The sequence below is a fragment of the Alligator mississippiensis genome, chromosome 1 (genome assembly GCF_030867095.1).
Source record: "Alligator mississippiensis isolate rAllMis1 chromosome 1, rAllMis1, whole genome shotgun sequence".
NCBI classification, from domain to species: Eukaryota; Metazoa; Chordata; order Crocodylia; family Alligatoridae; genus Alligator; species Alligator mississippiensis.
Genome location: NC_081824.1, coordinates 72,889,003 through 72,911,965, shown reverse-complemented (window position 1 = coordinate 72,911,965; position 22,963 = coordinate 72,889,003). Strand labels below are relative to the sequence as shown.

Sequence of the window (22,963 nt, the reverse complement as noted above, 5' to 3'; positions counted from 1 at the left end):
ATTTGGTGAGAGGGCAGCAGGACAGGCCCTACGAGGAGAGACTGAGGGACCTGAACCTGTTCAGCCTCAGCAAGAGGAGGCTGGGGGGGGGGCGAACCTGGTGGCTGCCTACAAACTCACCAGGGGAGATCAACAGCAAATAGGTAGAGCCCCTTTTTCCCCAGCGCCACCTGGGATGATGAGGAACAATGGTAAGAAGCTGATGGAGAATAGGTTTAGGTTAGAGATCAGGAGGCAATATTTTAGTTAGGGTGGCCAGAATCTAGAACCAAATTCCTAGGGAAGTGGTTCTCGCCCCTACCTTGGGGTAATTCAAAGAGGCTAGATGATCACCTGTCTAGGGTCTTGTGAACCCAGCATTAATTCCTGCCTCTGGCAGGGGGTCAGGCTAGATGATCTGTTCAGGTCCCTCCTGACCCTAGCTACTATGATGCAATTCTTGAAGTACAAGTGAAATCTATTCCAGTCCATAGGAAATGTAGAAATAGGGCTGGGCGACCCCCTTGGCTCAAAAGGGAATTCATGGATGCCCTGTACCTAAAAAGAGAAGCTTATAAAGGATGGAAGTCTGGAAACACCACTAAGGAAGAACATTCAGCACTGGCCTGCAGCTGTAGGGAGTGAACTAAGAAAGCCAAGGCTGCAACCAAACTCTAACTGGCTACAGAAATCAAGGACAATAAGAAGTCCTTCTTCAGATACATGGGAAGTAAAAAACAAACAAACAAACAAAAACCAACAGGGCATCATTGGACCCTTGCTAAACCAAATGGGGCAGCTGATAGACACCCAGGAAAAAAACAATTTCCTTAATGACTATTTTGTGTGGGTCTTCCACCAGCTCAAGGGGATCACCCTGCCTGACGAGATGCAGGACTAATCATGGTAAGAGTGAACATAGGCCCATCATTGGCGTAGGTCTTGTGAGGAAACACCTTGAGAGGCTGGATATCCACAAATCAGCTGGCCCGGATGGAATGCACCCAAGTGCTAAAAGAACTGGCTGACATCATAGCACAGCCACTGGCAAGGATATTCAAAAACTCATGGAGCTTAGATGAGGTACCTGAAGATTGGAAGAGGGCCAGTGTGGTGCCTATCTTCAAGAAAGGGAGGGAGGAAGATCTGGGGAACAACAGGCCAATCAGTTTGACCTCAATCCCTGGGAAGATCTTGGGCGGGGGGGGGGGGGGGATGAAAAAAAATACAGAAAACCAAAAAAACCATTATCAGCAGGCTAACAAAAGGCAATATTCTGAGAAATAGATAATACAGCTTTGTTGCGGGTAGGACTTGCCTGATCAATCTCATTTCCTTCTATGACCAGGTGATCCATCACCTAGACAGAAGAGAAGTTGACAGCATATTTGGACTTCAAAAAAGCCTTTGACCTGGTGTCCCATGATATACTTATGGTAAAATTGGGGAACTGCGGCCTTGACAACCTTACAGCCTGATGGGTGGGGAACTGGCTCCGTGGTCGGACCCAGAGGTTGATTCGGTTCCATCGACTATCACTATGGTGCATGGTGATCAGTGGCGTCCTCCAGGGCTTTGTTCTTGGATCTGTACCCTTTGATATATTTATAAATGATCTGGATGCTGGTGTCAGAAGCAGACTGGCTTAGCTCACTGACAACACAAAACTATGGGGAAGTGTGGTCACACTAGAGGATAGGCTGGTGATCCAGACTGACTCTTGACAGGCTCGCAAGGTGGACAGATCAAACCCTGATGGCATTCAACACAGAGAAATAAATGCAAGGTGCTCCACCTCCAGAGAAAAAAAACCTGCATCATACTTACAGACTCGGCAATGCTACACTCACTACCCCACGACTGAAAGAGACTTGCAGTTTGTGACTGACCACAAGATGAACATAAGCCACCAATGCAATGCCACATCAGGCAAAACAAAACTCTGGTTTGTATTAATTGGTGCATCTCATGCGAGACCCAAGAAGTCATCCTCCCGCTTTACTCAACCTTGGTGAGGCCGCAGCTGGAGTAATGCACCCAATTCTGAGCTCCACACTTTAGAAAGGACCTGGAGAAGCTTGAGAGAGGAGTCCAGAGGAGAGCCACATGCATGATCAGAGAGCAAGAGAACAAGCCCTATGAGGAGAGGCTGAGAGTCATAGGACTTTTCAGCCTAGAAGAGCTTAGGCTCGGGGTGACTTTGTGGCAGCCTATAAGTACACAAGGGTTGTGCATCAGGAAACAGGAGAACGTCTGTTCATCATGGCACCCCAAGAAAAGACAAGGTCCAAATGTCACAAACTCCTGGAAGACCGTATTAGCCTGGACATAAGGAAACACTTTTTTACTGTCCGAGTCCCCCAAGGCCTGGAACAGACACCCCCCCTCCCCCACCAGAGGTGGTGTAAGCAACTATTTTGGACACTTAAGAAACACTGGGATACCCATCTTGCTGAGATCATTTGATGTCAGGTGACTTCCTGCCCCTTGGGCAGGGGGCTGGATCCAATGATCTTGCAAGTTCCCTCCCAGCCCTGATGTCTATGAAATCTTCCTCATACTAGAATAGTTAAAAGTGTCATTTTTTTTTTTTTACATAGACAGTCATCTCTCTACTTGAGAATTTCTGCTTACACAGACCACTTGTCCATTTGATTTTAACTGCAAGATTACACTGCAAACTTGCATCCAAGTACCAGGATGTATGTAGCAATGCAGCTGGTTTCACAGTTTCATAGATGTTAGGGTCGGAAGGGACCTCAATAGATCATCAAGTCCGACCCCCTGCATAAGCAGGAAAGAGTGCTGGGTCTAGATGACCCCAGCTAGATGCTTATCTAACCTCCTCTTGAAGACCCCCAGGGTAGGGGAGAGCACCACCTCCCTTGGGAGCCCGTTCCAGACCTTGGCCACTCGAACTGTGAAGAAGTTCTTCCTAATGTCCAATCTAAATCTGCTCTCTGCTAGCTTGTGGCCATTATTTCTTGTGACCCCCGGGGGTACCTTGGTGAATAAATCCTCACCAATTCCCTTCTGTGCCCCCATGATGAACATATAGGCAGCCACAAGGTTGCCTCTCAACCTTCTCTTGCGGAGGATGAAAAGGTCCAGGTTCTTTAGTCTCTCCTCGTAGGGCTTGGTCTGCAAGCCCTTAACCATAAGAGTGGCCCTTCTCTGGACTCTCTCCAGGTTATCCGCATCCCTCTTGAAGTGCGGCGCCCAGAATTGCACGCAGTACTCCAACTGCGGTCTGACCAGCGCCTGATAGAGGGGAAGTATCACCTCCTTGGATCTATTCGTCATGCATCTGCTGATGCACGATAAAATGCCATTGGCTTTTCTGATGGTTTCGTCACGCTGCCGACTCATGTTCATCTTGGAGTCCACTAGGACTCCAAGGTCCCTTTCCACTTCCGTGCCACCCAGCAGGTCATTCCCTAGGCTGTAGGTGTGCTGGACATTTTTCCTCCCTAGGTGCAGCACTTTGCATTTCTCCTTGTTGAACTGCATTCTGTTGTTTTCTGCCCACTTGTCCAACCTGTCCAGGTCTGCTTGCAGCTGTTCCCTGCCCTCCGGCGTGTCCGCTTCTCCCCATAGCTTTGTGTCATCTGCAAACTTGGACAGAGTACATTTCACTCCCTCGCCCAAGTCGCTGATGAAGACATTAAAGAGTATCAGTCCCAGGACAGAGCCCTGCGGGACCCCACTGCCCACACCCTTCCAGGTCGAAACCGACCCATCCACCACGACTCTCTGGGTGCGACCCTCTACCCAATTCGCCACCCACCAGACTGTGTAGTCATCCAAGTCACAGCCTCTTAACTTGTTCACCAGTATGGGGTGGGATACCGTATCGGAGGCCTTCCTGAAGTTTAAGTACACAACATCCACCCCTCCTCCTGTGTCCAGGCGTTTCGTAACCTGGTCATAAAAAGAGACTAGATTAGTCAGGCATGATCTGCCTGCTACGAACCCGTGCTGGTTTCCCCTCAGCAAAATTTGTCCTGCCGGGCTCTTGCAAATGTGAGCCTTGATAATTTTTTCAAAGATTTTGCCGAGGATGGAGGTGAGACTGACTGGCCTATAGTTGCCTGGGTCCTCCTTCCTCCCCTTCTTGAAAATGGGGACCACATTGGCCATTTTCCAGTCCTCCAGGACTTGGCCCGTGCGCCACGAGCGTTCAAATATTCCCGCCAGTGGCTCTGCAATGATGTCGGCCAGTGCCTTCAGCACCCTCGGATGGAGCTCATCTGGGCCTGCCAACTTAAAGGCATCCAGTTCTTCCAAGTGACTCTGCACCATCTCAGGGTCTACGCATGGCAATCTGGCACCTTGCTGCTGCCTCTCTACAACCCCAGTGAGAGACTTGTCGTGCCCCTCACTTAGGAACACTGAGGCAAAGAACTCGTTGAGGAGTTCAGCCTTGTCCCCCCTGTCCGTCACCAATTGCTTCTGCCCATTTAACAGGGGTCCTATTCCTCCCTGGGCCTTCCTTTTACTTCCTATATATCTAAAAAACAATTTCTTGTTGTCCTTTACTTGGGATGCCATCCTCAGCTCCATGGTAGCTTTGACCTGTCTAACTGCCTCCCTACAAGCACGAGCAGAGGAGGTATATTCGTCTTTGGTGATTTCTCCGTTTCCACTTTTTATGTGCTCCCCTTTTGGCCCTTAGGCTGCCCTGGATTTCTCTGGTCAGCCAGGGAAGCCTCCTGGCCCCTTTCCCTCTTTTCCCTCGCATCAGGATCGTCTTGCTTTGTGCCTGAAGGATCGTTTCCTTAAGGCACAGCCACCCTTCTTGGGCTCCCATCACTTCAGAACTCCTACTCTGCAGTGCGTCTTTGACTAATCGCCTGAGTGCATTGAGATCAGCTTTCCTAAAGTCTAGCACTTTCACCCTATTAGTTACCTTACTCACTCGACATTTTATAAAGAATTCTATTATTAGGTGATCACTGTCCCCCAGATGGCTACCAATCTGTAGGTCCCCTACCATGTCATCTCCCGTTGCCAATACCAGATCCAGTATGGCATTCCCCCTAGTGGGACCATGTACCTCCTGTGTCAGGTGGAGGTCCTGTACACAGGTTAGAAACCTGCGTGAATGGTGGGACTTTGCCGTCTGCATCTCCCAGCAGATGTCTGGGTAGTTTAGGTCCCCCATGACTACCGCCTCTTTAGCTTTTATGGTCTCCGAGAGCTGCCTCAGGAGCCCCGAATCTATTTCTTCCGCTTGGTGTGGGGGTCTGTAGCAGACTCCTACCACCAAATCCCTTTCTCCTTGCCCCCCCATGAAGCCTAACCCACAATCCTTCAACTTCCTCGTCCTTTGATTCCTTCTTGATGAGGGTTGATGTATATTGCTCATTGACGTAGAGCGCAAACCCTCCCCCTTTTTTCCCCACCCTGTCCTTTCTGTACAATCTGTAACCCTCAATATGTACCGCCCAGTCGTGGGACAAATCCCACCAGGTTTCCATTAGCCCTACTAAGTCATAGGTGTTTTGTGCAAGCAGGAGCGCGAGTTCATCCTGCTTCTTCCCCATGCTCCTAGCATTAGTATATAGGCACTTGAGCCCTGCGACTGGTGCCTTTGCTGCCCCCCCCGCTCCGAATCCCCAGGGGCCCCTTATTTCTTACCTTCTCTCCCTGCAAAGGAGATGGGTTCTAGTCCTTGCTGCAAATGGAGCGAAACAAAGCCTAGGACACAGTTACAACAGCACAAACCTTCATCTATCGTTCCAGAATACTCTAGTCCAGTAGTCAGGACCCAACAAGAGGTGGGAAAACTCAGTTCAAACTCTGGCTCAGAATCAGGCTGAGAAGGATTTGAACTCAAGTCTCACACAACTTGGTTGCATCTCAGCCCTCTGGTATAGGGAAGGGAACTTCCTTTTTACATTTATCAGTGATGCCCTACTCCCTTAAAATACATGTGTTTCAGAAAGTGCAAGACAAACTGTTGCCAGAATCTCTTTTTGTGCTTTGGCAGAAACTAATAGCAACCGAATCAGACACCAAGTCATTAACTCATTAATTCAATCCATAGCCACCTATCAACTCCTTTCTAACCTCCCCTTTTAGGGAAGGTCATCATACTTTCATCCCAATCATAGCACAGAGACTGTGCTCAAGGCATTGGCTCAAACACCTTTGCTTGGAGATTAACAGGGAAAATTATGCCTGGTTGATCTTGCTAGATCTTTCGGCAGCCTCTCACACAGTTGATGATGAAGTGCCAATAAAGTATTTACCCGACCTGGAGAGTATTCAAGGACTGCTCCAAAACAATTCTAGTAATTTAGGTGCTCCAGAGTCTGCACCGACTCCCAATAGCTTTCCAGGTGCAATTCCAGGTGCTGGTTTTAACCTGCAAGGCCCTAAACAGGCCATATATACTTAAGAGAACTCCCCTGTATCCCAATCTGATCCCCAAGGTCAGCCAAGAGCAACCCTTTTAAAGTGGTGGTTTTCAACCTGTGGTCTGCAGACTATGTCTAAGGGGTCTGCAAAGAGGACTACGATAAATCAAAAGTATGTGAATACCCACACTTACATTTCAAAAGGATCCCTACCTCCACTTGAAATTTTCACAGTGGTCCATAAATGAAAAAACAAAAGAAGTTGAAAAACACTGTTCTAGAGGGACCATACCATAAATGCCCCAAGACCACTTGGTGAAAACATATGGGAGGTTGTTCTTGGTAGTCACTCCTCAGTTTTGGACCCCTTGAAGCCCCCCTAAAGCTTAAGCCTGGACATATTACGGAAATCCTGTAAGACCTGCATGTTTGTACAGGTATTCAGCAAGCAAGTCTAAGCTGGGAAACTGTTTAAGGAGCTTCTGTTTAACATTGTAGTCCATGTGCTTCTACATGTTGTTTTGGTCTTTACTGTAAACAGCCCCAAGCCTCTGCTGGGAAGAGCTAGACACAAACCTAAAAAAAATAAATAGCTTGGGAGTGACCAAAACTGCTTTGTTTATTTATTTACTTTATATGCATTTATTAACAATCCAACCCAATTGAGTAGATGTTTCTTAGTTTCCCTAGTTACAGTAGCTTGAATTTTCCAATAATTTTCTAATTTCTAGGCATATATACTGCTCTGTTCACTTTATATATTTAATCTGCAGTTGAACAACACCCATATCAATAAAAAAAATGGAATTTAGCATGTTAAGTAGTCTACTCCTCTAGTAAACATCTGATTAAAAATAGACCTGATGCAGATCTCTGCAATATCCTTCCATAAGGCTCCCCAAGTTGTTTGCTTCCCGAGTACCAAATGATATTTCACAACAGGTTGCACAGTAGGAGTGTACAAATAATTATACATTTCTTAAAAAACAAATAAGTGTTAATAGTTCCTTCTATGTACTTGAAGTAATTAAATGTGTATGCAACTTGGAAAGATAAAAACAAACTGTTGTTTGCATGGACAACTGGAACCAAGTTGCTTCTACCAGTGCATCCGACATAGGCAAAAATCAGCCTCTTCAGAAAGTCATATCTCTACCTCTGGTTACCACCAAGATCTTCATATACTTCTAAATTTTTTCTTAAGCTTACTTTCCTTTTTAATGCTGTCACTTCTATCAAAGCCAGAATGAAAAATGTTTTTTCCTTTCTAAATGTTTCAAATCCTTCAGTTTCTTTTCTTCCCCTGCCCCCCATTTTACAAGAACAAAAGCAAACTAGTCATTTCTTTTCTTTTGCTTTAATGAAAGTTTTCTTCATGACAGAGCAACTGGATGCTGAACAGGATTATATGGTGTGATAACAGGGGGCTGGACACCCCTTCAGTCTTACAGAAGTGTGGACAAATTTCTTTTTAAACCAAGGAAGTGCATGACATCCTGAGGTGCCAATATAAATAACAGCTCAAAGAAAGGAGAAAGAGAGAAACTGGAAAATGCTATTAGCTTAATAGTTGTGTGTGGGATACCAATTCAAAGAGGTTTTTGAAGAATAATCATAGTTAAAGCATTCAGCAAGAGCTCTGACAAGTAGAATACAGGGCAGCTAATAATACGGAACTTCTATATAGGACTTACATTTATGAGCTTTCAGTCCTTCAAATGAAACTGGTCCATACTCGTAATACTCATATTCCCAAGTGTAATCAGAATTAGATAGGGCTTGCTGAGATGTTCTGTTGGAACTTAACCTGTGCATAGACATCTTGAACCTGGACAGATATGTAGAAACAAATATACAACATGTTAGAAGTAAAAAGGAACACCAAACGATGACTGCTTGTTTTGTTTGTTCTTGCTTTAATTATTCTCTTGCAGTCCCCTCACACCCTTCTTGGTTACATCTGTTCTGAAACGGCTCCTTTCAAAGTCTATTTGTCCACCCCTTCAAAGGAGCCCATCCCCCTCCATTCTGTTCTTTTCTTGCCCTAAACCCAATGGGGCTCAAAACCCGTTTCTAGCATCTCTCTACAGGAAGATAATACAAACTAAGACGACATTTTTCCAGCCTAGTGACTGACTATATTTCAAGAACACAAAAATAAGAAATATGTAAACAGGTAACAATCATTAAAAGTAATCCAATAGCTGGTTAACCAATACATAGCCTTAACACTGTACAGCACTCAGGAATTACACTTTACAAAAATAACAGACTATTTATTTTTTATTTTTATATTTATAAATAAGAATTCCATTCAAACATGGAGAATTAGAAATACGTGATTTTGGAACTCATTACCAGGGATCCTGGTTTTCTCAGTTTAAAAAAAAATCCCAGAATCCCCAATTAAAAAAACCCAAATCCATACGCATATATATCTATAAATTTATCTTGCTATATCAGTTGAGCATGTTTTATTGATATATTTACAATTTTAAAGCAATTTGGAAGCCTACCAGCGACTGTCATTATAATAAAATAAATTCTAAAAACCTATAATCTTTTGGCATTTGATTTTGGTTCCTTTTTTGTTTTTTTAAATCATGGAAAAGAGGCAGAGGTGCCCCTGCCCCTCTTCTGCTTTGTGGTGCTGAGCAACCCTGATATGCCAGTGGCTATCACTCCCAAACCACTCCCCAGCCCTGCTGGTGCCCCCTCACTCCCAACCCACAGCCCCTACCCCCAGGCCAGAGCCCCCCAGTATGCAAGGGAGGGCACGGGAGGGTGGCTGGGGAAATGGGTTGGGTGTGCATACAGATATGGCAGGGGGGGCAGGGAGGGCACAGGCAATGCCTGGGGGTAGGGGCACACGTCAGCCCCTCCCCACCCCAGATTTCTCTATCCCTAGCAGGGCACAGGGCTGCAGCCAGCTCCAAGCCGGAGCCACCTCTGCTGCCCAGCAGGCAGGAGCCAGCATGGGAGGGAGTGCTGCACCATGGCTGCTAAGATGAAGGGCACCCTGCCCACCTGGCAGCAGTGGGGCACAATGCCCTCCTGCGCTGGGTCCCACCTGCAGGGCCACAGAGGCAGCTCCTGCCCAGAGGTGGTCCAGCCTGGCTGCACCTACACATGCCACTGTGGGTGCAGAAATCTTGGGGGGCCTGCCACATCACTTGTGCCCACCCCTCCTGCCACTTATCTGGAGGGAGCTGCTCTCCACCACCCTGCCTGACTACCACTTGGATATGTGCGTGCACACATGCACATGGCATCCCCTACATCCCACTTCCCCCAAACCACAAGCAGCTCCTCTCAGGCTGGATCTCTGCCAGCCTGCAAATTGAAGCCTGTGGTTTCCCCACATTTTTCTCCATTAAAAGGAGGAAAATGCACACACCTCTCTGGCAAACAGAAAACCCAGATCCCTGCTCATTACCCACGTGTTCTCCAGATGTCTCTCTGTGCATTTTTTAGGGAAGCTTTGGATATTTTTACTTAGTTTTGACCCTGGTCCTGTAAAAGCTTATGTACGTACTTAACATTAAGCACAGTCAGTGCTTTGGAACACCATGGAACTTTTCACCACAAAAATTAAGTAGGACAAGGATTTTATTTTTAATAAGAAATTTCTAAAAGTGCTTTCACTTAGGCAGAGAGGGATTGAGACATGGATGAATACATCCAACCTAAGTGTACAAATGCTTCTAACCATTTATTTTAGCTGGTGGGACGTCTTAAGTGTTGAGAGAGATTTGGTAAAGGCCAGAAATCAACCTCCCACACGCTCAAAGTGAAAAAACGAATTCATACTAGAACTCGATATATATGGGGTGGGAAGGGAGGTTGGCTCCACTGACAATTATTCAAGCTTTAGCAAATGAACTTGCTGACAGGAAGGTTTGCAGAAACAATATCTGTTCTTCTACAGAAGAAGAATCTACAGATAAGAAAGTCCATGCTTTTAAGTCACAAGCATCAATCTTCAACCACATACAAGGAACATGACCGATTAGAAAGGCACTCCTCCAAAGTACAGAACAGAAGCAAATCTTGTGACCTTTAGGTCAGATAAAACTAGCTCAACTTTCCAATGTGGAATTCTCATTTTGAAAAATTGTAATAAATGCTCACTCATATCTGCAGGCAGAGAGAGTCTGTGCTTGGATCTCTTGTAATCTGTACTGGAGACAGCTGTCTATTGTCTTCCCCTACCTACCATGAGACTTTGCAGGGGGCTTACAAAGTCCGTGCTGAGGAGTGAATGGTAACTAGGCAGGACTGGAGGTGTAGTGGGCAAGCCAGTTTACAGTCAAAAGCTGCAGTGGCATGACCCATGTGAAAGCAGGGGCTGTGGCCAGAGCCTGTGCTGATTAGCTGGTCAGCTGAGAGCTCACAGCATGCTCAGGAGGTAACAGGAGCCAAGCTGACATGCCAGTGAGCTCAGAGCATTGGTGTGCTCCCTCTGTACAATTCACAAGGGAGTCATGGAAGGGAGGGAGTTTCAGGATTGGGTCCAGTTTGTCGGATGGGGTATAAGAGACCATCAGGGCAGTGCCAGACTTCCAGCATCTCCCTCTTTCTCACTTTAGAATCCTTTCCATCTACACTTTCAGTTGCACAGAAGTTCCTTAATTCCCAGAAAAGAGCATCACTTAAAGCAACATTTCTCAACCCATGGGTCATGACCCAAAAGTGGGTCACAAGAATATTTCAAATGATCGCAAGCTGCTGCAGGGCAAAGGGATGGTGGGAAGGCACCTACCCCCTTCCAGAGGGGGAGGGGGAGAAGGGGAGAGCTGTGTGGCAGGACTGGCAGCACCAGGGCCAGTGCCCATGCTCACAGGGGCAGGGCAGCTAGGAAAAGCTACTCGGGGGGGCAGGAAGGGCCATGACCAGGCTGCTTGACATGGCACAGCAGCCACAGCCCGGGGTAGAGGGATGCCACGGACCTCCCTTCCTCCTCCCTCCAGCCCGTGTTGGGGCCAGACTTGCTCTGCTGCTGCCCACATGAGCCAGAGTCACTGCAGCCACTGCACTCCAGCCCGAGCGGGATGGGGGCAACTAGGGGCCCCTCCAGCAGGGCTGAGGGGGACATGAGTCAGGACAGGCCATGGATCTTTGCAAGTGGGCCCCAACAGGAAAAAGGCTGAGGACCACTGACTTAAAGCCTGTGGTGGAGAGGAACATGGAGGATGGAGGGGACAGGGAAGATGCAACTGTCATGATTTTAAGCATGTTAGTATGCAGCTGAAGGATGCTTTCAAGGAAGCGAACATTCAGCTAGGGTATAGCTTCACTGTTGCATAAAATTGATCAAGCCCGTCAGTAGTGGCCAACCTGGAGGGGTGCCTCAAGTGGCATAGACAGCCTCTGTACATGGCACATGGCAAATGAGGGGGGCAGCATGGAGCACAAATGCATATAAATACAGGGAGCAGAAAAAAAAAAGTAAGACTGGATGAGAAGCACAGGCTGAGAGCAGAAAGCAAACCAACAGGTAAGACATGGGAAGGGATCTAGAATGGCATACATACCCACTAAAAAAGGTTGCCCTCCCCCACTGCTGAAGCTCATCATTACAACAATCTGAACTGAAAAACCTTAAAATCAATCCTCTACTTCCCCTCACGCCCCCAAAGCTGCAGTTCAGCCCTACCTACAAATTCTATTGAACTTAAGGACCTTAAATTCAAGAATTCTTCAAGCCAAGTCTTCCCCACAGCGTACAAAGCCAATTTCTGCATCTGGATATATCTTTGTCAAGCAGTGAAACAAGCAGTTTTTTAGGGAAAAAAATGTTCTTCTTAATATTTACATGCATCTTGTATCTAAATTTAGGACTAGACAAGTATTAACCTCCACAAACAGCACAATCAGTTTTCTGTTTTTTCTTAACAAACACCTCTGCTTGCTTCCCAGCCCGCCCCCACCCCCCAGTTTAACAAAAAGAACCCCAAAAAACCAAAAAACCGAGCCTGTAGGTAGTGGAAGACACAAGGCTTCCCTTTTGTTTTAAATATAAAAACAGAGCGACTACTTTTACCATCTCGGATTTTTCACCGAGGTGAACACTTGTGCAAGCAGAAGGAAGAGGCAAGGATAACCTCTTCAGTCCTGTAGATCTTAGGCTGGAAAACCATACAACCCACCCCCACTCCATTTTATCACTTTTCCTATAACCCCTCCCCACACCTGGTGAGAACAACCCACAGAACAGGTCCAGTAGGAAAAAAAGAAAATCATGAACTGTCTATACAAAAGAATACATTTACTGCAGACAGACTTGCTAGAAACCCTGAGAAAGTGGCCCAGAAATAGAGCCAGGCACGAATACAGACTGGGGAATGATCAGGTAGGCTGCCGTAGACCAGGGAGTTAGCAGAACAAACTGAATATGAGCCAATAGTGAGCTTTTTTTTTTTTTTGCAACTAAAGCCAACAGCATACTGGGTATTAATGAAAGTGTCACTTGCAAATAAGAGGTGGTGATTTTTCTGCTCTATTCAGCACTGGTGAGGCCTTGCCTGGAGTGCCATGTCCAGTTTTAGGACCTACACTTCAGGAAGTATGCAAACAGATTGGAAAGAATTCAGTGCAAAAAAATAAATAAATAAATAAATAAAGATTAGGGACCTGAGAGGTACGAGTGGAGGAAAGGCTAAAAGTAGGGCTATTTGGTTTGGAGAAAAGACTTGGGGAGGGATTTGGTAACAGTAATACCTGAAAGGTAGGGGTGCGTTCACGTGTGTTCCTGTCCACTACAGCCAGAGACAAAACCTAGGAGCAATGGCCTCAAACTGCAGCAGGGAAAATCTGGGTTGGAGATTACAGGAACTGACTATGAGGGTGGATCAAGCATTGGAGCAGGCTACTTAAGGAAGTTGTGGAATCTCCATCCCTGGAAGTTTAAAAGCAAGCTAGACAGACTCTTGGCTGCAATGGCTTTGTCAAAGGTGATCCTGCCTTGAGCAGAGGGATGGACTTGATGATCTCATGATGTCCCTTACAGCTCTACTTGTTTTTTGGGGGGTTTTTATTATTATTATTTATGATCCCGTTAATCCTACAGGGTCGTGGAAGTTCTCAAGGGTTTCTGGTCAGGGTCTGTGGCCTGTTCAGCCAAGAAGGGCAGTACTGAATCCCTCAGTAGAACTCAGGGCAAATATCAGCAAGGCAAATCTAACTGAGACTTCCTCCACTTCAGCTCCTCCGTGGACTTTCCTCCAGGAGACAGCAATTATACCACCCAATATGTGCATTAAGTAATAATGCAGATTAAATTCAGATGAAGAAAAAAAAAGGGAAGAGCCATTCAACTATAAAATTAAAATCACTCCTACACACTGGTGGGCTCTGCAATGGCCGCCTCTTTTGGAAAAGAAGCAAAACAGCAGTGTTAACAGCTCCAAGGTCTTAAAAATGTGCTAGTGCAGTAAATGGCAGGAGAGATGTTGGGTTGTATTACAAAAGGAACCTAAAAACAGCAGTGAAGAAAAAATGTTCTTATTCACATTTTTCTTTCCTTCTCTCAACACAAGCAAAGATGAGAGAATCTATGCCCAATCCAACAGGAGTATAAACTGATTTATTTTAACATCTTGGTTAGTTATTACACATACACATGTTGCTGCAATTGAGGTTGGTCTATGTATCATGTTTATGATAGAGTATGAACAATGTAGCCAAATGGTTTACTGCAAAATTAAATGTAGAGAAGACTAGTACTATCTTGCTTAAAAGGTAGCCGCACAAGAAGAAAATGTGATAAAGCTATCTTGTACTGAAAAACTTCTTTACTGTTTGAACCCTCAAGGCCTGGAACAGACTCTCCCAGAGGTGGTGCAAGCACCTACTCTGGACACTTTCAAGAAACATTTGGACATTTATCTTGCTGGGATCCTTCGCCCCTAGCCGACTTCCTGCCCCTTGGGCAGGGGGCTGGACCCGATGATCTTACAAGGTCCCTTGCAGCCCTAATGTCTATGAAATAATGGCAATTTAGTAACATCTATCAAAGGACTGTAAAAATGGATTTAGTGATCTCAGTTTCCCATAAAGGTAATGATGTTAACTCTTTCTTTGGAAACTTCACCAAGGCCTACAACATGAAGTTGTTCAGGGTTTTTCTCATTTTAATTTCCTCTTCTATTCTTTTGGACTTCAATCCTTCACTGTAAGAAAATGCTACGTGCTATTGGCAGGCTTGCCCATTTTCAAGAGACTTAAGCTACAGAGATGTGGCCAAGGCAGAAGAACCCCGGAAGCCTGTGCCTGAGTGACCATCGCATGAACCTTCTCAAATGTGGGAAGACATGCATATATGTTTAATTAGATGCAATCAAAACACAGCACAAGGCCAAAAAGGAAACACTATATATAAGTAAGAACCATACATAATAAAGTATTTGGATTATTTGATGTAAATTCATCTCAAAATAATTAGAAATAGAATTTAATGTAGCCAAATGTATTGAATGTTATGCTGCTATACCAGATGCATTTTTGTTAGAATGCTTAGATAATTTGTAAAAACAAAAGCAGCCCTCAGACCACAAACTAAGGTAGAGGAATAACAAACCAGTGTAAAGCAACATTCCCTAATGGGAAGGGAAAGGAGATAAAGAGGGTTTCCTTTTGCTCCTTTTCCTTTGTCAGGGGCATACATTCCAACTAACTGATACAGTCTTCCCCACCCCCCCGCCAAGAAATCCAGTTTAATCTGGTCATAAAAATTTCAGTGAAACAGAAGTTTAAATGGGATGGATCTGGATCAGATATCGTTCATTAGAATACAGTATTAAAACCAGCCATCTATAAATACTGGGCATAGGCTGAAGAGGAATTCGGGGACTTTAGACTTCTACACAACACCTGCCAGACTGTCTAGAGGATGGTCAACAAGAGAAATTAGCAAGAGAACTGCATGGGACAGCACCTGTGAGAAGACCAAGCGAAAGCAATATAATTGGCTTCCAAAAAAAGATGCTAAAGCAAAGGATAGTATAATCCCCACTCCAAAAAAGAATCATAAAATTTTACTACAATTAAGCAATATAAAATCTGTAATGCCACTTAATACCTGGAACTAGATGTATCAATCTTTAGTTTTGTACACTGAAGCCTAGTCTTCAGCTGGGCTCAGAAAAAAATTTCATCCCAAAGTACAGGATTGCAGAGACAATCTTTCTTCCAAAGAACAAATCATCAGAAGGAAACCTAGGGAAAAAATGTATGTACACATCTCAATGGACAAACCAGGCAGTTCAGACATAGCAGGCACTGTATTCATAGCAGAAAAAAAGTTCAACTCAGAAGTGGGAGGGAGGGAAGGCAGGCTAAAGCTTCTTGTCAAATCCCCCACCAAAAGACCTAAGCAGGGCAGCAGCATTTAAGTTCTAATCACCTTTTAAAAGAGAACATTATCCTGTTAGCAATCCATGCCAAGGCTATGGAAACAACGTTATGGCATGAAGGTTTGAAAAACCGGAGGAGGAAAGGGGGTGGAGACAAGCAGGCCAGAAACATCTGTTGCAAAAGCAGAGATGTGGGTTTTCCAGAAAATTTTCCAATGCCCTAAACAGAACATGATCTGATTTGAAATGTTTGTTTACTAAATAGAAATCAAATAAAACTAAAAAAAAAGTACCACCATGTTAATTTCATGTCCCAATAGCCACACGTATTTGAACTGAAATATTTGATTAGGAGAAAAATTAAATACAACATACTTAATGAAGTTTAAATGTTATATTTAAACAAATTCAAAGCTTCACGTGGAAATAAATTATTTCTATTGGAATACCTGTAAAAATGTAGAGACAATACACAATAGCATGTATTTCCTTTACACTGTTTATTTAAATTTAAGGGAAAAAAACCAAAGGCACTGAAAACTGTTGACACACTAATTTTAGCGTACCCAAAGAACTGTGCATAATATGCCGTGGTTGTCCACTCGTCTACTTCAGCAGAGTTTAACTCTCTTCCACTGAGGTCACTGCAGCACCTCCAGTTTCACTGTCCCTATCTCTAGAATCACTTGCACTATTTATTAGTTCCATTTCAGAATCGGATTGAGGCAAATCTGATTCAGAACTACTTGAAGCACATTCTCTTTCACTGAAGGCAGAAATGTGGGGTGGAAAATTTTCCATGGAAAAATAAAGCGCTGGAAAATTTCCCAGAAAATTTTCCACCCCATATCTCTATGCAAAAGCTTGAAATTCACTCCTAATCACTCTATTACACAAGTCTGAAGAAGTGTCATCTTCATACATATACATGAAGAGCATGTACAGCGTGGGGTTTGGGTGCAAGGCAGTTCAGATGAGGAGCTGCTGCACTACATAAAACCCTCAGCAGACTCAAAATGCTATCTGGGAATAAACATTATAAGAAATGAGTTAGGGTTAGCTCCCTCCTTAGCTGCTACTGCACACCTGGAGGTGAAGCAGCCCGTAGCAAAGTGGGAAGAAAAAGGAACGTAGAAAAAGCTGTCTAGAGTTAGTGGCTTCTGCTTCTATAGATCATGGACTGATCATTTCCTTTAAAAGCAATAAGGTTTGGCAGCTGTGTGGGTTAAGTTAGGCAACCCCTTCCTTAACAAGCCTTTCCTTGTAAACTGCAAGATATTAATATCACAAGAACTTCTAGTCTTACTCCCACCACTGGCTCTGTAGGACAAGAAAATCCAGTTCCAAGTAAGTCTCTAAATTTACCACACCAAAATCAAACATGAATGTGATAAAAACAAACCAGATGTCATGCATCCCAGCACATTTCAAGCCCGCCTGAAGTCAATGTCAACAAAGCTATTAACTTTTATTGCTGGAAGTACCTTCTGCCTTCTCATAGAGAAGACATCTTTGGTATAAGCATGCCAAGGAAAACTGAAGCATGCAACAGCTTATAACATGAACATATTTTAACCAGAAATATTACAAATTCATTCAGTCTACCATATTTTTATTTGGCGCCGTAGTACGTTTGCTTACACAGAAAAAGATAAAAGCATTTCTCCCACCTCCTTACCAAAGCCTACAATTACTGTGCAAGTAGTAGTCCTCAAAGCTGTTTCGGGTATGCACACATCATGTGAAAAGTGCCAGATACAAGTATCAGAGAGCTGACACTGAGCAACATGCTGACTGTAAAGCAAAAACATGCATTACAAAATAAGAGGTGTGGAAACAGCAATTCAATCTTTTCGACCTTCATTCTGTCAGGGAAAAGAAGTGTGGCTCTATCCTGCAGAAATCAAGGGGCACCTATACAAGTGCCAGATGTCTGTTCTGATGTGTGCTAATTAACACGCATCAGAGCAGGCTTGATTAGTCTGCTGGAACATGTTAATATACATGCTTCAGCAGCCTCTTTAGTTTCAGTGCCTCTGCCACCATTTTGAAGAAAGGGACACTGAATACATGTAACAGTGAGGGTGCTTTAATTACAGCCACTCTTGAAGCTGCTCTAATTAAAGTGCCCTCCCCAGAGCACGTGGATAGATACCCAAGAAAGCCAAGTTCTTTACAGTCTCCCCAATCTGAAGGAAATATTGCAAAGTAATTATTTAGCATATTGTGTTTTTCCCCCCACCCGCAATGCAAATAAATTAGGAACCTACCTAAATTGCAGCAGAAGTGCACCGCACAGTGGCTCCTTTCATCCTGCCACAACCCCCCCAAGCCAATTGGCAGAGGGGCCCTGGTAGCTCCTGCACTTGTTGATCAGCAAAGGCAATACCATACAATACATTTATTGTATAATCCAATGGTTGGTTACATACAACACTAAACTTCATTTTTCTGTAAAGGTGCTGAAAGGTTTCCTCAGAGCTTGCAAGCTCAGTCAAGGTGTTTGCACTCTTGGGACAAGGATCTGCAGCAAGCCGTGCATGCAGAAAGCACGCATGTGATTGGACAGCTGGAACTCCAGGGCAGGAAACCCAGGGAAAAACAGGGGAGACTAGCTGGGGACAGGGGAGCTGAAGCTGTGCTGAGAAGGGCTGCTACCAGGACAATTGCTTCAGAGAGGATGACTGGCAGAAGAATTGTGATCGAGTGAGCTGCTACTGAGGGCAGAGGAGCCACCAGCTAACGAGTACCCAGGCTTGCCTGGTATCCTTTACTAAAAGGAACAGGGGGTTGTGTAAACGGGTTCCCCTCCCCGCTCTTAAGATCCCTAGGTGCAGCGAGTTACTTGGGGACGAGGGTTGCTAGAGCAGGTTTTCTGGGAGACTTAGAGAAAGCAGCAGGGAATCGTGGCTGTGCTGGAGCTCCAGCAGAGAGCTCAATAAAGAACAGCTGAGAAGGGGCACTTCAGGTGCCAAACACAGGGGAGCGGCCTTGGGGAGTGTCTGGGGAATGGTGCGATTGATTGCAGGCACCCAGGAAAGAGTGGACAAGGGAAGAAACCCTGGTCTCCAAAGCAGCCTGACAGGCACCCCCATTTTCTATCCAGATGACAGCATTGCCACCCCTCTTCTGAAGCAGAGCCGCTCCCCGGGCTTCACTGCACCATGGGCTACTTTGCTGCAGGCAGAGTGATTTTTTGGAGACCTGGCTGATTAAGTGTATATGCCTGTTATAAGTTGCCTGAGTGTTAAAGTTGAGAATGTAATTGCTTTTGTTCTAGGATAAGTATTTGCTTTATCTGCTGGTATAGATTATTATTGAGCTTATTGAAAATATTTTGTTTGTTACTTATGGGATGTCAAATTTGTCACTCAGTTATTACTGTAAATAATAAATTATTGTAAATAGTTATTTAGTGTGTGGTCTAAGGCGGGGAGGACAACAGGAGAGCACTCCAATGAGTGGTGATAGACTGAGACCTATTGGCAACCCAGGATCCCAAAAAATGTGGGCGTGGCTGCAGGTAGAGCCGCTGCCAGGGTTACATTTCTTTTCTTTGTTTTTTTTAACCAGCTAATCCTATATTGCAGCAAGAGCTAAGAAGAATGCCTATAATGGAACGTGCTGGGCAGCTTAAATTATGAGACACTTCAGCTACATATGATTTGGTCAAATTAACTGTTCAGGCTAAAATTTTCCATCCCAGGTATCCACATCAGGCTAACTTTTTCTGGAAATTTTCAGCAGAAGTATCTCAGAAAATGGTTTGTTCCAAGAAAAAAAAAAATAGGGCAGTAATTCTCAAACAGGGTCCTACAACACCCATGGGTGCCTTCAGATCCTGTCAAGGGTACTACAGGATTCCACAGTGTTAGGTGTACACACATGAGTTTTAACATGGTGTTAAAACCATTCTGGCCTGTTATGATGTTTGCGTTCTTTGCAACAGAAAAGTAATTCTACTATTTTTCCATAGTAAAAAATTAAGACCTAGCAATTTCCAAGGGGTGCCTTGAGTCTAAAAAGGAACACACTGAGTTTTAAAAGGTTAAAAGTCCAGTGAGAACCAGAGTAGGGAGAAATATACTGTTTTTTGCCCATGTTATAAAATAATGTTTACAACTCTTTCATTGAGACCCTCTAACAACTTCATGCTTTTGAGGAAGAACTTTGAATGTGAAAGGGCCTTAAAAAGTAGGGATGTTCCTTTTGTTGTCCCAATGGAAAACCATACCCAGATTTTCCAGATTTAATCCCCCCACCCCCGACCAACAAGTCTGCACAGGCTCAGTAAAGACATGTTAGAGATTCTAGAGAATATAAGCTGTTTGATTCCATTTGGACTGAACATGCTCTAGCCCAAGTATACAGAAGCTGCAAAAGGACCTGGAATTGCTGCATCTGGATGCTGGCAGTTGCTACAGAGCCAGACAAAAGGGAGGGGGAAAAAGAAGGGGTTGCAGAAATAGAGCACAGAAAACTCTCTCCTGTGATCAGAGTGTTCATGTACTGGTGCCAAAGCAACGTGGAAGAAAACAGTCTGACAAAAATGCAGGTGACAAGCCAGGGCTGGTCCTGTAATAAGAAGCAACAGACAGCAAGTAGAGTGAAGGAGTGGGAAAGAGTTTTGGGATAGGAGTAGAGTAGAGTTTTGGGGTGGGAAACTAAATGTGAAGAAGCACAGATATGGGGAGGAAGGAAAGAGAAAAATGAGAATTTGGTAGAGGGGACTGGAACTAACTGAACAAGAAAAATGGGACTGGGATCCAAGGGCACATGTATGTGAAAAGACTGAGACTAGTGCCTAGTTCTGTCTTGTGTTGCCCAGCCAGGGCAGGAGTCACATGCAGACTAGACAGAAACAAAAACAACAACAACCCCTCCCCAGAAATCAGCAATAGGATGGGCAAGAAAGTTGAAATAAGGTATCTGGGAGGACAACGACACAGAGTGAGGGGAGTGGGACTCTGAGCAAGGAAGACAGCCTATGACGCGCAGATGAAGCTTACTAAATGAGAAGATGGGCTGGGTTGAAAATCTCATCACAGAGGCAGAGGGCTTACTGAGATTAAGGAGTGAGGAGCTGGAGGAGAGCAGGAGAAACATACCCAGGACCTAGGTAGGTTGGAGAGCACAAGAGAACAAGGGCTACAGGTCTGAGACTACTAGAAGACATTCTCCTCCAGAACCTAAACACATGATTCCCCAAGTCTCACCATTCCTCTGCTGTCCAACAAATACCTGTGGTATGTGCCCCATTCCCTAGGGCTTCCACACACCCCACTCCACCAGTCTCCCACTGCTTTTGTCAGTTCAAATAGCAGAGGTCTATATGAATATGATGCCATTTAATGGATTTTCTATTTTTTTAGTTCACTTAAAACCCCAGGGAAACTCACCTAACACTTGTAACCTCCACGTTCTTTTGCCATAGCCAAGCACTCAGAAGTTAGGTAATGCCAAAGTTAGCATTCTTTATGCCAGGGGTTCTCAACCTCTGCAATACCACAACCCCAAGTGCTGGATGGCGGCAGCAGCAGGGAGCTTGCATGCGGCAGCCACTGGCGCCATCCAGCACGCTGCACTGCCACCACATGCTGCTTCCCCATACGTACCCCTGCAAAGATTGCGACCCCCTTTTAAGTTGCTCGTGACCCCCCCCGGGGGAGTCACAACCCACACAGTTTGAGAACCCCTACCTTGTGCATTTCTAATTTGACACCACTTGAGATGCACAGCAACAAGTTCATCCAAACTGACAGAAATCAGCATGGAAGGCTTCCAGGAATGGAAGCAATACCAGTATATTTGAGCTCAAAGGCCAACTTGAACTCCTAGTATTTACCAGGTCTCTTTCTCCAGAGTACAGTTGTCTGTAACAATCCCTGATGAGTCTCATGTGCCTTCTCTCACATACTGTTTGGGGGAAACAAACTCAGATGCCAGATTGTTAGTATATTGTACTGGGGGAAGAGGAGGAAGACAGGAATCAATTATATGAAGAACAACAAGCCTGTCCTTTAATCTCCACATCAGTGAGCATGCACTGCTCCAAGTGCATTCAAAGATTGCAGCTCAGGACCTGTTAAATTACTTCTCAGAAGTGTTCAAATTAAGGTAGCTTGGCAAAATGGACTTTGCCTTCTTTTATCAGCTGAAGAAAGCTGCTTGCATTTCTTGTGAATCTTCAGGCCTGTCAATTTATTTCCGATTTCTGGGTAGGAGGAAAGATTTCTCCTCCCCCTCCTTCAATAGAGTCTCACTGATTAATTTACCTGAAGTTGCATAATTGGATTAAAATTACATCATTAAACTCAGTTTGCTGATGAGTTAGAGTAGCTGTAGTGGAAGAGGTCTGAGGATTTTTGAGACATGCTGTAATGACAAAATGATGGGATAGAGTATTATCAGCTAAGAGACTATCAAAGAGAACTCGGACTGAGTAGTAGAGATGAAAGGACTACTCCTTTTATGCCCAAAAGGACATACAGCATCTAAATAGGACCAAATGTGTTTGTGTTGAAGAGATTTTATGCATGTACAACCCTCAAATCACTAGAATACAATATGCTAGAAGGGGTAGCCCATCGGCAAGAAAACACACAAGAAACCCTAATGCTGAAAGCAAAGAGAAAGAGAGAACTAAGCCCAAGAAGAAAACTGTTATAGGGTACTTCAAATACCACATAAATTGGCTATCACACGGACAAGATTTAGGAAAGCAAGTTTCTAAATGATTGCTTCTGGGGCAGCTCACCCTGGAGAAACTACAGTTCCAAAGTGTGACCACTATGATTAAGGCAAAAAGTCTTCATTAACCAGGAATGCATAAGAAAATGGGAAATGCAAACACTGAAATTTAAAAAGGGAATTAAAACCCCATAAAAAAACAGGCAATATATAAAAAAAATTAGAATTACTGTTTAGTTCAGCAGGGATCATATCATAGCTGTGTCATGGAAGGTAGAAACACTCCAAGAAGAGAAGGAAGACAAAGAGAAAACATCATATTTAAATGACAAGTTATAAAATTGTGATGTGCAAGTTTATATACAACACAGACTCAATGGGTACGCATCTACATGAAACACGTTACTGTGAACTAGCATAGTTTACCGTGTAGTAAACTTCACTAATCATGACTAAATTTGCTACCCAGAAATGCAAGCAGCAAATTTACTTGTGATTACTAACTGCACAGCAGCATTCGCGTAGATGCCTGACTGGGAGCAAATCTGCTCTGGTCAGCCGGCCACCAGGATGTGGAAG

General features: G+C 44.5%; 1 protein-coding gene across 2 annotated transcripts in view; it reads right to left on the bottom strand.

Annotated features, from left to right (window-relative positions):
* MRAP2 (melanocortin 2 receptor accessory protein 2) overlaps positions 1-22,963 on the bottom strand; it is a 50,191-nt gene that overhangs the window by 19,783 nt on the left and 7,445 nt on the right. The window contains exons 2-3 of one of the 2 annotated variants that reach the window (XM_019496909.2): positions 15,421-15,557; positions 8,036-8,169 (exon numbers count right to left, since the gene is read on the bottom strand). In XM_019496909.2, coding sequence (XP_019352454.1) covers positions 8,036-8,162 — 127 coding nt within the window. In that variant the 5' untranslated portion in view covers positions 8,163-8,169; positions 15,421-15,557. The remainder of the gene's footprint in view (positions 1-8,035; positions 8,170-15,420; positions 15,558-22,963) is intronic. The other variant, XM_019496910.2, reaches the window with a different exon arrangement.